The sequence below is a fragment of the Argopecten irradians genome, chromosome 7 (assembly GCF_041381155.1).
Source record: "Argopecten irradians isolate NY chromosome 7, Ai_NY, whole genome shotgun sequence".
Lineage (NCBI taxonomy): Eukaryota > Metazoa > Mollusca > Bivalvia > Pectinida > Pectinidae > Argopecten > Argopecten irradians.
In genome coordinates, this window is record NC_091140.1 from 28,430,417 (window position 1) to 28,445,812 (window position 15,396).

Here is a 15,396-nt window from a genome sequence, read left to right on the forward strand (position 1 = left end):
AATGGGTCCATTTTAAAGTGAAATAAATATTCGAAGTTTAAAGGTCGTTTGTATACTTAGAAGTAATGCGATCTTGTTTACTTTGTTGCAGGAAGAAATAGGTTTGACCCTCTCCGGTACATTTAGCCCCCAGGACTTCTGTGGACCAGCGGGATCTGAAGATCACCATGGCAACAACAACAACAATGAGATGTGTACTAGCGACCTTACAGGGTCCTCCACCAGTAGTAACCTTGACCTTGATACATCCATCGGTTATCAGGAAAAAGGGGAGGCAACTGATGTCACCAAACTAGATTTACCCGGACAGACAGTGGATTCTGGGTACTCGAGTCAACACAGTAATGACCTTGAAAATGAACTTAACAGTACAAGTAGCACAGCTCCTGTGAATTATCATTACCAGGGGGAGATAACCTGTGAAGGTAAACATGACCTGGCAGGGTCGCCAGTGGACTGGAAGCCACTCAATGGTCAGGCCGAACAGACGCGAACTGTTGATAAACACCAAAACAAAACACGAGCTGGCGATTATCTCGCGAATAAGACGTCTCTGGATGGTTATCACTACATACCGGAGATAAGCGACGTCGACAACTACTGTTTCAGCGACAAAGACCTGCTGTGCAGTAGCGAGGACTTTGGAGATAACCAAGATTTAGGAATACTTTGCGGGCGTGGCATGTCGATACACGATAACAATTGGAATTTACAGGTAGGTACTATATGTGCTGTCGTCTGCTTATTAAATTGATGGAATATTTACATGATTGTCGTTTCTTTTGTTTGACTCCTAGTAACATTAGGTGATTATCATCATGGAAGTTGTAGCAGATGTTCATGGAGAGGTAAGGTAGTCATTGTTTTGATGATTTTTTATGATATAAGTAAGAATTGATTCTTTCTGATGCTAGAAAATCAATCATTTTGGACAAAAAATGTGAACTTTTGATTTTGAAAATGGAAACACCATAGCTATTGTCTTTTTAGATTCTACCATTGACGGATCGCTAACTGTCCATCAAACCGCGTGTGTCTTTGCATTTTGTATTGTGTATACTAATATGTTTGCTCAGACTTCAAATAGGTAAACATGCGATTGCGAGCGTGAGGCATGGCTATACAAACTGTTTGGCAGATACCAAAATGTTGCAGGAAAGAAATTTATTCATCTCAGAATATTTTTTAATGCAACTCAAAGGGACAATGAGAATTGGACAATACAAAAGGCATATAACTTGAAGTGATAATTAAAGCAGTAATTTTTACTCTCTTCATTTTTATTCAAAAATACACAGGATTGTGGCTTGTCTGTTGAATCCCTATATCTTTGAACCGTTAGAGATATCTCCTTTGGAAAGGAATGCACGGTTCAAGTTGAAGATTATGTTATAATCTTTTAAGATAATTTGTTGTGATATCCGGATTTGTAAACAGGCATTTTAGATACCGTTTATATCTTAACAAATCCAATAGGATGGCCCTAACCTGGGCCTGATAATCCTAAAGGATTTAATGATTTTGTGATATTAAAGTTTGAGGCCATGTACAGTTTTCAACACTACAAAAACACAAAATATCTCTAAATGCCTGAATGGCCTCTTAAGACCTTTGTCATCATGTGTTACCATAAAGAAGATGATTAAGAATTATTACTTACAGTTTTGAAATTTCGATAGTTTTGACATTAATCTTATACGAACTTTGACCAAACGTTTTGCAACATTTAAGTACTTTTTTGGAAAATCTTGGGTTACATAGCTTGGAATCAAGCAACATATATTCAATATTTTAGCTAGTCTTTAGATGTTGAAACACATTGTTCTTCTCATCATAGAATTGATTATGATGATGATGATGTGATGATGATATGATGATATGATGATGATGATATGATGATGATGATGATGATATGATGATGATGATGATGATGATGATGATGATGATGATGATGATGATGATGATGATGATATGATGATGATGATGATGATGATGATGATGATGATGATATGATGATGATATGATGATGATGATGATGATGATGATTGTGATTACATGTCATAGTATCACCATTTACTTTGGGTGTCGTTTGTTGCTGTCCTTATTTCATTGTGAGATACACACTCAAAACTTTGTTGGTTCCACTTCCTTTTATTACTATCTCTAACATGTATATACAGTATCCTTACACACATTGTTCCATGGAAACATCTGCCTTCTGTCTTTCTTTCTCTTACTTAGTATTGTAATTACTTTAGTACAAACTCTGGACACTCTATAATTCTCTGTCCAATTCTGACCACATCTTCCCAATCTTAACTTTCAACTTGTGTCTCTCACTTCAATTCTGTCTCTTTTATTTCTCTCCTATCCCTTATAAGCTACATGACTAAATTTCTACTTTTACTCTGACAAAATCTACTATTTCTATTGGCTAGTTTATCTATCTGGAGGCGGGTCTTCATCTATCCTTTTGAAGTCTTAGGTGACCATTATGCTGTCTCTGGACCTTGTTTGAAACTATCAATGGCTTTAATTAAATTGACCATGCTTCCACACACCATTGTCCTCTGTGTGTCCTCCATCCTTACTTCCACACACCATTGTCCTCTGTGTGTCCTCGGTCCTTACTTCCACACACCATTGTCCTCTGTGTGTCCTCCATCCTTACTTCCACACACCATTGTCCTCTGTGTGTCCTCCATCCTTACTTCCATACACCATTGTCCTCTGTGTGTCCTCTGTCCTTACTCCCATACACCATTGTCCTCTGTGTGTCCTCCATCCTTACTTCCACACACCATTGTCCTCTGTGTGTCCTCCATCCTTACTTCCACACACACCATTGTCCTCTGTGTGTCCTCCATCCTTACTTCCATACACCATTGTCCTCTGTGTGTCCTCCATCCTTATTTCTACACACCATTGTCCTCTGTGTGTCCTCCATCCTTACTCCCCACACATTGTCTCTGTGTGTCCTCATCCTTACTTCCACACACCATTGCCTCTGTGTGTCCTCCATCCTTACGTTCCACACACCATTGACCTCTGTGTGTCCTCCTCCTTACTTCCACACACCATTGTCCTCTGTGTGTCCTCCATCCTTACTTCCTACACCATTGTCCTCTGTGTTGTCCTCCATCCTTACTTCCACACACCATTGTCCTCTGTGTGTCCTCCATCCTTACTTCCACACACCATTGTCCTCTGTGTGTCCTCATCCTTACTTCCATACACCATTGTCCTCTGTGTGTCCTCCATCCTTACTTCCACACACCATTGTCCTCTGTGTGTCCTCATCCTTACTTCATACACCATTGTCCTCTGTGTGTCCTCCATCCTTACTTCCACACACCATTGTCCTCTGTGTGTCCTTCTCCTTACTTCCACACACCATTGTCCTCTGTGTGTCCTCCATCCTTACTTCCACACACCATTGTCCTCTGTGTGTCCTCCATCCTTACTTCCACACACCATTGTCCTCTGTGTGTCCTCCATCCTTACTTCCACACACCATTGTCCTCTGTGTGTCCTCCATCCTTACTTCCACACACCATTGTCCTCTGTGTGTCCTCCGTCCTTACTCCCACACACCATTGTCCTCTGTGTGTCCTCCGTCCTTACTCCCACACACCATTGTCCTCTGTGTGTCTTCCGTCCTTACTCCCACACACCATTGTCCTCTGTGTGTCTTCCGTCCTTACTCCCACACACCATTGTCCTCTGTGTGTCTTCCATCCTTACTCCCACATACCATTGTCATCTGTGTGTCTTCCATCCTTACTCCCACATACCATTGTCATCTGTGTGTCCTCCATCCTTACTTCCACACACCATTGTCCTCTGTGTGTCCTTCATCCTTACTTCCACACACCATTGTCCTCGGTGTGTCCTCCATCCTTACTTCCACACACCATTGTCCTCTGTGTGTCCTTCATCCTTACTTCAATACACCATTGTCCTCTGTGTGTCCTTCATCCTTACTTCAATACACCATTGTCCTCTGTGTGTCCTTCATCCTTACTCCCACACTCTCATTCCTGTTGTTAACATCCTTACTCCCACACTCTCATTCCTGTTGTTAACAGTTTTAACTAATTACTTTATTGCTTTCTCTGAACTCTTCTGATGACACTCATTCTCATTTTTTCAACTGTCATACTAGCTTTATATTATTGTTATATGTCTATTGGTGAAACAATTGAAATGTTATATTTGACATAATCATGATGATCGTGACTTATAGATCTACAAATAACGGAAGTTATAATTATTTATCTATTTTGGAAATGGAAGCAATTTATGTGAAAATATAAAAACTGTCAAACATACTATCAAAGGCATGATGATAAATGTTTTATCACTTTTGAAGTGGAAAAACAATTTCCTCTTTGGGAAATTCATTGTTTTAAATTATTCAAAAAAGTATTCAAAATTCAGGATAGAGGAAGGCAATTAACGATTTCTGTATGTGACTGAAAACAATTTTCCTTTTCAAGATATTAATTGTTTGCATTTGTTCTGATATTGATTCATTTTAAATATGGAGGAAATAATAAACAATTTCTCTGTGTAATTTGAACCTTTAATCCTTTTCCTTTAAAAGGATCAATGACGATTGGGTGTAAAAAAAGTATAATGATTTTTGACGTTATATGTACAAGGTCGAGGTCACATTAAACAGTTTATTACAAGTGTTTTACAAGGTCATCAAAGTCTTTTCATTTTCTTCAGTTTGGCTTAGATCTTGGACTCCTGACTAGTTTTAAAATAGACCAAGAAATTAGTACATGTTGTGGTACATATTTGATTGGTGTTAAAATGTCACAATTACCTGTTCTTAGAGCTCCACTGTAGGGTAATATAACACAGAGGGATCATTGGTAGACATCACAGATTAACGATTCCACCTCATGCCGAGATTTAAAGACTTTGGTCAGGAAATACATCTAACTATTGAACTCCAGTGTTACTTACAAATGTTGTATAAATTCTTTTGTACAATAAACTTTTGGTAGCAGGTCTATGGTAAGTTTTCCATCCATTGTGAAGTAATTGATATAAAATAGGAATTGTTGTACCTCAAATAACTTTAAGTTTGATTTGAAATTTATACCCCAACGTCTTACTGTACAGTTATATTGTGAAATATTTAGCTTTAATTTACAAATTTATATGATAATTTCACAGAACATCAAATGATATGTGGTAATGGATTGTTATTTTTCTAGTCATATACAGAATTATAGCCCTTTGATTAAGTATAGGAAAAATTGACTTGTCTTGTGCCATAAATCTAAATCATTGTTGATAGTCATATAAATACCCATGAATCATAAGTTTCCTATATCTATTCAGTTAAAATGTCATTGCCTTAAAGAACTCTTTATGTTGGAAAAGGATATCAAATGCCTCATAGATTTGAGTTACTGTCTTTGAGGACAAAAGTTTGAGGGTATTTAGTGAATATTTTAACTTTTTGGGAGATTACCAGTCGGTTTCCTTTTAATAAAAGAAATTCTCCACTCGGCTGAATTAAATGATAGGCTGTACAATTATTGTGAAAGTTTACTGAAGTCGTGTACTGTTTCACATTTCAAGGATGTGCTGAAAATAATTAGGTTAAAACTAATTTGAAAACTACCAAAATGTAATATATTTGTTTAGAAAGAGAAAACCATCAAAGAATCACCTGTGTTGACCTATTTAGAGATGTGTTAAAGAGATAATACCTGTGTCTATTGGAGTGGAGTCAGATAGGAATGTCTTGTGTAACCTGATAAACTTGACTTTTAAAGGTGTATAACCTTAATTGACAAATGACTAGGCACTTTATGCTACATAGATACTATGAGTGAAATGCACCAGATAAAAACAGTAAAGAAAATACATTATATTTGAACTTGCACTAATACTTTTCACATCATTGAGGTACAGTGGTCCCTCCATCATAAGACCACACTTTGGGAATGAAAAAGTGACCTGGTCTCAATTGGGAGGTAAAATCAATATTACTATAACTATCGTAATGCACACGACACTGGTCTTATGAGGGAGGGTGGTCTCTTGTCAGAGTGGTCTTATTTAGAGGGATTACTGTATACATTATACATTATCAATATTTATTCAATGTTATTCTTATGTATATATATGTGTTTAGAAGTTTGACGGCATTTCCCTTTGAAACATCAATGAAAGGCAACAGATGTGCTTCAAATCAATTCGTATAGCCACTATCTTGTATTATTATGATCCTTAAAAGTATTTAAGGTAGAGTTGATACTAGCTGTTTTGATGTAAGCATTTGATGTAGGGTTCTGATTCTGATAATTTCAGAAGAACAATTACTGATATTTTCTAATTAAAATAATATAAGATATTGTATCAGCTATACATATCAAATATATCACAATTGTTGTAACTGGCATTTAAGCGCGAAATATTTCGAAAAGTCGTGAAACAATTGAGTCAGTTAGCTTATACTTGAAATCCATAGAAACGCAATGTCATTGTATGGGCAGTTGATTACTTTGACCTTTATGAATTAGACCATAGAATAGAATCTTGACTGTCCAGAATGGCATGGTCAGTGTTTTTCGTTTTGAGGAATCAGGGACTATTAGAAACCATTGTGTTATCTCAGCATTTCTTGAATTCCTTCATTCCAGCTTGATTGAGATATAGTCAAATATCAACCACCTCTGTATAAAGACCAACTGCCTTAGTGACCACCTCTCTATACAGACCACCTACCTTAGTGACCACCTCTCTATACAGACCACCTACCTTAGTGACCACCTCTCTATACAGACCACCTGCCTTAGTGACCACCTCTATACAGACCACCTACCTTAGTGACCACCTCTCTATACAGACCACCTACCTTAGTGACCAACTCTATATATAGACCACCTACCTTAGTGACCACCTCTCTATACAGACCATCTACCTTAGTGACCACCTCTGTATACAGACCATCCACCTTAGTGTCCACCTTTCTATACAGACCACCTACCTTAGTGACCATCTCTCTATACAGACCACCTACCTTAGTGACCACCTTTCTATACAGACCACCTACCTTAGTGACCACCTTTCTATACAGACCACCTACCTTAGTGACCACCTCTCTATACAGACCATCAGCCTTAGTGACCACCTATCTAAACAGACCATCTACCTTAGTGACCACCTCTCTATACAGACCATCTATCTTAGTGACCACCTCTATACACAGACCACCTACCTTAGTGATCACCTCTCTATACAGACCACCTACCTTAGTGACCACCTCTCTATACAGACCACCTACCTTAGTGACCACCTCTCTATACAGACCATCTACCTTAGTGACCACCACTCTATACAGACCATCTACCTTAGTGACCACCTCTCTATACAGACCACCTACCTTAGTGACCACCTCTCTATACCGACCATCTGCCTTAGTGACCAACTCTATATATAGACCACCTACCTTAGTGACCACCTCTTTATACAGACCATCTACCTTAGTGACCAACTCTCTATAAAGACCACCTACCTTAGTGACCACCTCTCTATACAGACCTCTCTATACAGACCTCCTCCTTATACAGACCACCTCTCCTTAGTGACCACCTCTCTATACAGACCATCTACCTTAGTGACCACCTCTCTATACAGACCATCTACCTTAGTGACCAACTCTCTATAAAGACCACCTACCTTAGTGACCACCTCTCTATACAGACCTCCTACCTTAGTGACCACCTCTCTATACAGACCACCTAACTTAGTGACCACCTCTCTTTACAGACCTTTTGCCTTAGTGACCACCTTTCTATACAGACCACCTGCTTATTAAGACCACTTTCTCAGGGTCCCACTGATGGTCAATTTCAGCACAATATGCCTTTTGTCTTAAGCCCTGACTTGGCTTTACTTCTTGATCCCGTGGTAGGTCTTTATAGACATATTTAACAAAGTTATTTTGACCCACCTTAGTCTATTTTTAAATGTAAAACAAAAAAAACAAAAAACTCCACATTTAAATTTCCTTAACATGCTTCCTTATCTTTATTTGAATGATACAACACCTACACTGTAGAAACCACAAAGGAACTAGAATTGGATTCATGTTATACAATAAAACACTGATAGCAGAGGAAAGAACAATTGACTGACGGCTGTGTAACAAATGTTATAGGTGTGGTGTGAAGGCTACAAACTGCTGCAGTCACTTACAGATAAAATCCACCTGTCCTCTGGAATCATTCCGACAATGGTAACAAAATACCTAGATATTTTTTTTTAAAACAATACTTTGAAGTTTTACATTATAAAATTTTCGACGCAGTTTAGAGATATTTAGTTGTATTGAAAGAAGTTTTCCTGTCAGAACCAAACTCAGGGTAGAAAATGTTGCTCAGTGTCTTTGAATGTACGTTTCAGTGAGATAGTACTGTAAAAGTTGGAAATAGTTTTCTTTATCACAAGGAGACTTAAAATGAGTTTAGTGCAGTTTAAAACGTTATCTAGCGTATGTTTTTGCCTATAACAAACACAAACAAGGCCTTCATGAAGCAACCTTAATGGTTGATTCTAACTTCTTTAAATCTAAATACCCTATTCAATTTGAAATACCAGCATATTGTTGTTCTTATACAAATATTTTCAACATCATTTTCAAATAAATATCAACTCAACTTCTCGGATTACTCAAAGAATTACCATAAGTCCAGCTGACTTTAAGTTTACTGTGTTGTACTGAATTTAAAAAAAAAAAATATTGTTATTGGCGTAGGTGTAAGGATGCAGTAGCTTGACTGTATTTCATTTTCTTTCTTTACTTCCTTTTTTTCACCTGACAAAGACAAGGTATTTCATTTTGTTCTTAATTAACATACCTGATAGGACCAGACAGGTATAAAAAACATGTTAGGGGTGATAACTTGTACACTTTTATATACGGTGATGAATTATTCATGAGACTCATGGTTGTGACTTAATTATGGAGAAACAAGCAAACAGGTGTGTCCAAATACCAAGTGACAGTAAATGTTCTAATATCAACTGTTCACTTGTTGTCTGGTAACAATGCCACTTATCAGTAAAATCTGTCTATAAAGACCACCCAAGGTACAAAGAAAAAATGGTCTTTATAGCCAGGTGGTCGTTATAGGCAATGGATAATGTATTGAATTTGACCATTTGGGACCCTAAGAAAGTGGTCTTATTAAGCAGTTAGTCTTTATACATAGGTGGTCGCTAAGGCAGGTTTGATTGTATAATTGGTTTGGATTTTCTACCTAATTTTGTTCTAATAGAAATGTAAATGTCATACTTTGACTTATTATAAAGTGTATTGAATTAAGGTAAATTCCACAGCTGTTTTAAGTTCTGTAAATAACTAAATGCCCAAACCTGTTTTCATGTAAAAAAAAATGTTTCAGAACTCAATATTGATAATAGATTTGGTTGGATTTGGTTTCAATTGTTTTAAGTCTTTTAAAGATTTTAGTCATCTGCGGATATTCCAGGATATTATAGTGTGGACCTTGACAAAGTGATCATATATAAAGTAGGTGGTCTTTATACAGAGGTGGTCACTATTAGGCAGGTTTTGCTGTACTTGTGATGTTTGAGCTATAGTCTTATTGTAAATAACCTAGCTCATTTTTACCATAAATGCTCTATATGTGATTTTTAAGGTAAACTTCGATGTAGAGAATTCCTTTATTGTATGTTATATGTTCAAGATCCCATGTATGATTGATATTGTAAGCTTTCATCGAGATCTGTGTTAACAATAAAGAAATGAAAAAAGGGATTACCATATAAAAAAGTGTGCTGTCTGTGTCAGATAAGAAATTGTGAATTACAGACGCATTAAACGACTGTAGTCACAAAACAAGAATAAAGATTAGTTCACTGATGTTGTTAAATAGTTTGCTGAAAGTGTATGATAAAGATATGCATACATTAACACAGATATCATTGAGTATAGTATATGGAAAGTGCCCTATAAATCCTAACGTTTACCTGGAAAGTACCTGATAGATGAACGGGCGGTGATAAGTTCAAAATGGCTATTAACTGTCTGGACAGATTCTAGGCGATACTTTGGAAAAATTTGTAAACAAAACTCAAATTTCTATCTCTCTTCATTTACATTATTAAAATAAAAATAGCTGATGCTAAAGTTTTCATAGAAGTGGGGAAACAAGAACATTGCTAAAGAGTTTAAATCTTATGGAAATGTTCCCTACCATTTGTTATCAGCAGAATGAAAAATTGTGAATCTGATATTTTGATTGGCAATAATTGCGTGCATCTTTACATATGATTTATTTATTTATTGACGGAATATGATATTTATTAAACGGAAACTTACAAAGTGAAAATTAAATAAATCAACAAGGTCATTGGAGTAAAAGTAAACGACCTTGATTAAGTAACACGATTGATTAAATGATAGATGGACAGATGGTATTGTCTTGTGATACAGGTAGATTGGAGCATTACTAATGGACATTCTATAAAGGTTCTCTAATGGTGGGAGTCGGTCAGGTCATATGTATAATTACAGATCATTCACCTGATTATAGTACAATACCTAGCGGTTAGAACTGACCATGACTGACCACTACACTATACCTGAGTCTAGACACGGAACATATGTACACCTGACCGAACACCTAGGCTTTCTTTGATGATGCAGAAAGGAAAGGACGTTTGTGTGCATGTTTAGGAATGGCTGACATCTTTTACACCAAGAACCTTAATGGATAATGATATAAATTTGGATTCATGTTCTACGTAGATCTCGCATTCCCTCGATTCTGTATATATACAAGATACAAGTAATTGTGAAAACCAGTGTGGGAGTTAATAGAATGCATTTCATATTATTAGCAGTAATCGTGTAAATTTGATGTGCGATTCACCCAATATGGAGCCAAATGATGACCGATAAATATCAAATGCAATAAAAATAAGTTTAAAGGTACAGGAATGCGACAGAGTAGAACAACTTTAATAACAGATGACCAGAGTCACCTTAAGTGAACACGGCGACTACAGGTTATAAAACATCTTTGTCATTCCTTCATGTGTGGTAAATGTGTTTTGTGGCCAAAAAAATGTCTGGATGGAATACGAGAATCGTTCGGATGAGTTAGAGATATGTGTGTGAAGGGTAGTAATTACACTGTGGGTATCACTGAGAGGTGATATAGAAGTGTTATATGGATGTGTACCTGTAACTTACCTGTAACGAACTTTTAACATGTGTCACACAGGTAAGGAGGTTAGCTAAGGTACATGTTGTAACAGTATATGTACAGGATTCAAACTTATACAGGAGAGTGGAGTTTAATTTATGTGTATGTAGATGTAGATATGTGGGCTGTCACTTCGAAGGAATATGTATGTAATACAGTTAGCACATGTTACATTTGTACAAGTGATAGATGAGTATATATCTACTTCAACCTTCACCTCTTACAAATCGTAAACAGATATACACTGATCCTAAGTGAATGGTTAATGACATATCAATTTACTCAATGATTGAGTATGATCCCTACATGTTTCCTTGTGGTGCACCAAACCCTTCAGGTAACATCTCTCTTACAAACTTCATCATCACTTACTTCACATCAAATACCTCTTTAGCTACAAGTTTTTACTTCACATGATATTCTTAGCCATCAACAACTACACCAGAGTATTTCCCATATCAGATATTCTCCCACATCAGATTATCTCTTCAGCTACCAATCTCCAACATCAGATTATCTTTTCAGCTACCAATCTCCCACATCAGATTATCTCTTCAGCTACCAATCTCCCACATCAGATTATCTCTTCAGCTACCAATCTCCCACATCAGATTATCTCTTCAGCTACCAATCTCCCACATCAGATTATCTCTTCAGCTACCAATCTCCCACATCAGATTATCTCTTCAGCTACCAATCTCCCACATCATATAATCTCCCACATTAGATAATCTGCCACACCACCCATATATAATCTAGCTCCCACATTATATAATCTCCCATATATTTTCCACATCATATAATCTCCCATATTAGATAATCTCCCACATCATATTATCTCCCACATCATATAATTATCCCCACCATATAATCTCCCACATCATATAATATCTCACACCATATAATCTCCCACATCATATAATATCCCACACCATATAATCTCCCACATCATATAATATCCCACACCATATAATCTCCCACATCATATAATATCCCACATGAGATAATCAGATAATACTACCAACCCTTGCATCAGCTAACAGAACACACATTTCCTCACTATAGAAATTTGTTATGAGAATCTTTATAGATTATCTGTTGTTCTGTTGTAAATTTCATTAATGAAGTGCTCTGCAATTATTAGAACATAATTGTGTAACATTTAAAACTTTTTAAAGCATTATAACTCTTTTAGTCAGCATGAATGTCTAACAGTTAACTATTGTGCGATCAAACTACAATGTTCACGAACATATGTTTTTGTTACAACATAAAGGATTTAATTCAATGTGAAAAAAATCATTTTGGAATGCCAGTGCAAAAGTAATATTTTGTGTCAACACAGCGTAGTGAGCATTAAAGTTCATCATACGGCAGAGTGGTTTTACTGCGGTTTGGTACAGGATGGGGGATCTTGGCTGTCATACCTTCGTGAAGTGACGGCCTTTACCTGGCTGTGAAACGGGGATTTAAAGAAGACACCAACAACAACATGTGCTCAAGGACTAAATGGCCGTGACTACAGCGGAATAATTAGGAAAAAACGTCAGGTATCCAATTGTCAGGGATAGAATCAACCTGTGAGTTGGAGGAGATATATTGACTTCCATTGTCTGTGATGTGACTGATAAAAGCATTGTGTATATTCTGATGGTGGATTAATCTATATACTTATACAAAGCAGAGGTAGATAATACCCCGATAGTGATGTACAGAGGAACTCATTTACAGATAAAAAACATCACCAGATGAGACTGCTGGAATGCATTCATTATCCATGAGTGGAACTTATCGGTCACCAACTCGTTGTCAATGTTAGTGGATTATAGTGCTGGTGTTTAATCTGTTATAGTGGACAGGATCGCCGCATGGGATCAAGTCAAAATACTCATGAATTTCGGAGTAAGAGACAAAATTTATCTTGTCCCAATAGACCTGATTGGGTCGTATAATCCCAGGGGGAGTGTAGATGTGGTAAACAGTTTTACATAAACTACACCTGGAGTTGAAGTTTACTACCCAATAAACCTGGAAACTGCGGTCAGTTTTATTGACTCTATATTAGTCAATGTTACTGCTCGCACACTATCAACTTGACCTCCATTGAAGAAGTTTACTGTTGGTATTCATAACCATGTGTGTAACTTGTGGCATGTGGCCATGTGCTAATGAGGAAATGTACACTTGGTGAAGATTTTAAATGCTCTTCAGGGATCTATTATACTGATATTATATATACACAACAACTATGATGTTGTGGCCACTGTGTTTTGGATCTACCGTAATGTGATTTTTCGTGATTCCGAGGAGATTTTTTCGTCATGACATCCAATTTGTATTACCTGGATCCCAGGTACAGGTATAAGGACACGTCGTACCGAATCTTCCTGGAACTTCAGCGGAGGAAGGACATCAAATTCCCTAAACAACTGGTATGCACTATCTATTATTAGACGATAAATCTATACATTGAACTCATTTCAGGTTAAGATGCTACATGTCAGCTTTAACAACAGACGTCATACTATATACCTTCAGCATGCTAAATACAAATTACAGTAAAAATTGGGTTGGATAAACTTTCAGAAGTTGATCAATTCTATATATTTATCATTTGATCTACCTATATAGGGGACAAGACTAAAATTTTAAATGGTGCAGGAGGAAGGATCTCAAATTTTATAGCATGTGGATTTTTTTTTCATTTGTTAATTCCCTCTATTTTGACTTCTATACATTTTTCAAACTTTACACATTCTCAAACATAAAGGAATATTTTCCTTAAATGTCAGATCTGTATACTCACCTCCTTTGATTGCTAGACAAACATTAAAGGTGTGCTATATACAAATAGAATTTTAATCTGGTAGATATTAAAGTATTTGAATTTAATCCCAAAAAGGTGTTTTGCAGAAGATTTAAAGTTAATAGGCTCAAACACACTATATACACAGCTTAATATCTTGACTGCATAATCGTAGCCTGATGAAAGACACACCCATTAATCACTCGCTATATATATATAGATCTCGGCTGTATGTACATAAATTAGACTTTATGTAATGTGATTTCATGCATGAGTAATTAACTACTGTCATAGCTAAATCAGGGGTGTTAAGTCTAGACCTGTGTAATGGTATTGAGGATAAGGTGTTGAGGGTGGCTTGTAATCCTGAATAGAGATGAGGGGGGAAATAAGGAATATGGCTTGAATGAGAAGGAAGAATAAGGTACTGCATGAACAGAATGAGGGGGGGAATAAGGATACTGACTGAACAGAAATGAGGGGCTGGGGGAATAAGGATAAGACTTGAACAGAAATGAGGGGGTGGGGGAATAAGGATAAGACATGAACAGAAATGAGGGGGTGGGGGAATAAGGATAAGACATGAACAGAAATGAGGGGGTGGGGGAATAAGGATAAGACATGAACAGAAATGAGGGGTGGGGGAATAAGGATAAGACATGAACAGAAATGAGGGGGTGGGGGAATAAGGATAAGACATGAACAGAAATGAGGGGGTGGGGGAATAAGGATAAGACATGAACAGAAATGAGGGGGTGGGGGAATAAGGAATAAGACATGAACAGAAATGAGGGGGTGGGGGAATAAGGATAAGACATGAACAGAAATGAGGGGGTGGGGGAATAAGGATAAGACATGAACATAAATGAGGGGGTGGGGGAATAAGGATAAGACATGAACAGAAATGAGGGGGTGGGGGAATAAGGATAAGACATGAACAGAAATGAGGGGGTGGGGGAATAAGGATAAGACATGAACAGAAATGAGGGGGTGGGGGAATAAGGATAAGACATGAACAGAAATGAGGGGGTGGGGAATAAGGATAAGACATGAACAGAAATGAGGGGGTGGGGGAATAAGGATAAGACATGAACAGAAATGAGGGGGTGGGGAATAAGGATAAGACATGAACATAAATGAGGGGGTGGGGGAATAAGGATAAGACATGAACAGAAATGAGGGGGTGGGGGAATAAGGATAAGACATGAACAGAAATGAGGGGGTGGGGGAATAAGGATAAGACATGAACAGAAATGAGGGGGTGGGGGAATAAGGATAAGACATGAACATTAATGAGGGGGTGGGGGAATAAGGATAAGACATGAA

General features: G+C 37.2%; 1 protein-coding gene across 2 annotated transcripts in view; it reads left to right on the forward strand.

Annotated features, from left to right (window-relative positions):
• LOC138328049 (uncharacterized) overlaps window positions 1-15,396 on the forward strand; it is a 112,118-nt gene that overhangs the window by 57,719 nt on the left and 39,003 nt on the right. Inside the window, exon 5 of one of the 2 annotated variants that reach the window (XM_069274645.1) lies at window positions 92-715. In XM_069274645.1, coding sequence (XP_069130746.1) covers window positions 92-715 — 624 coding nt within the window. Of the gene's footprint in view, window positions 1-91; window positions 716-12,131; window positions 13,697-15,396 lie in introns of those variants that run through there. The other variant, XM_069274646.1, reaches the window with a different exon arrangement.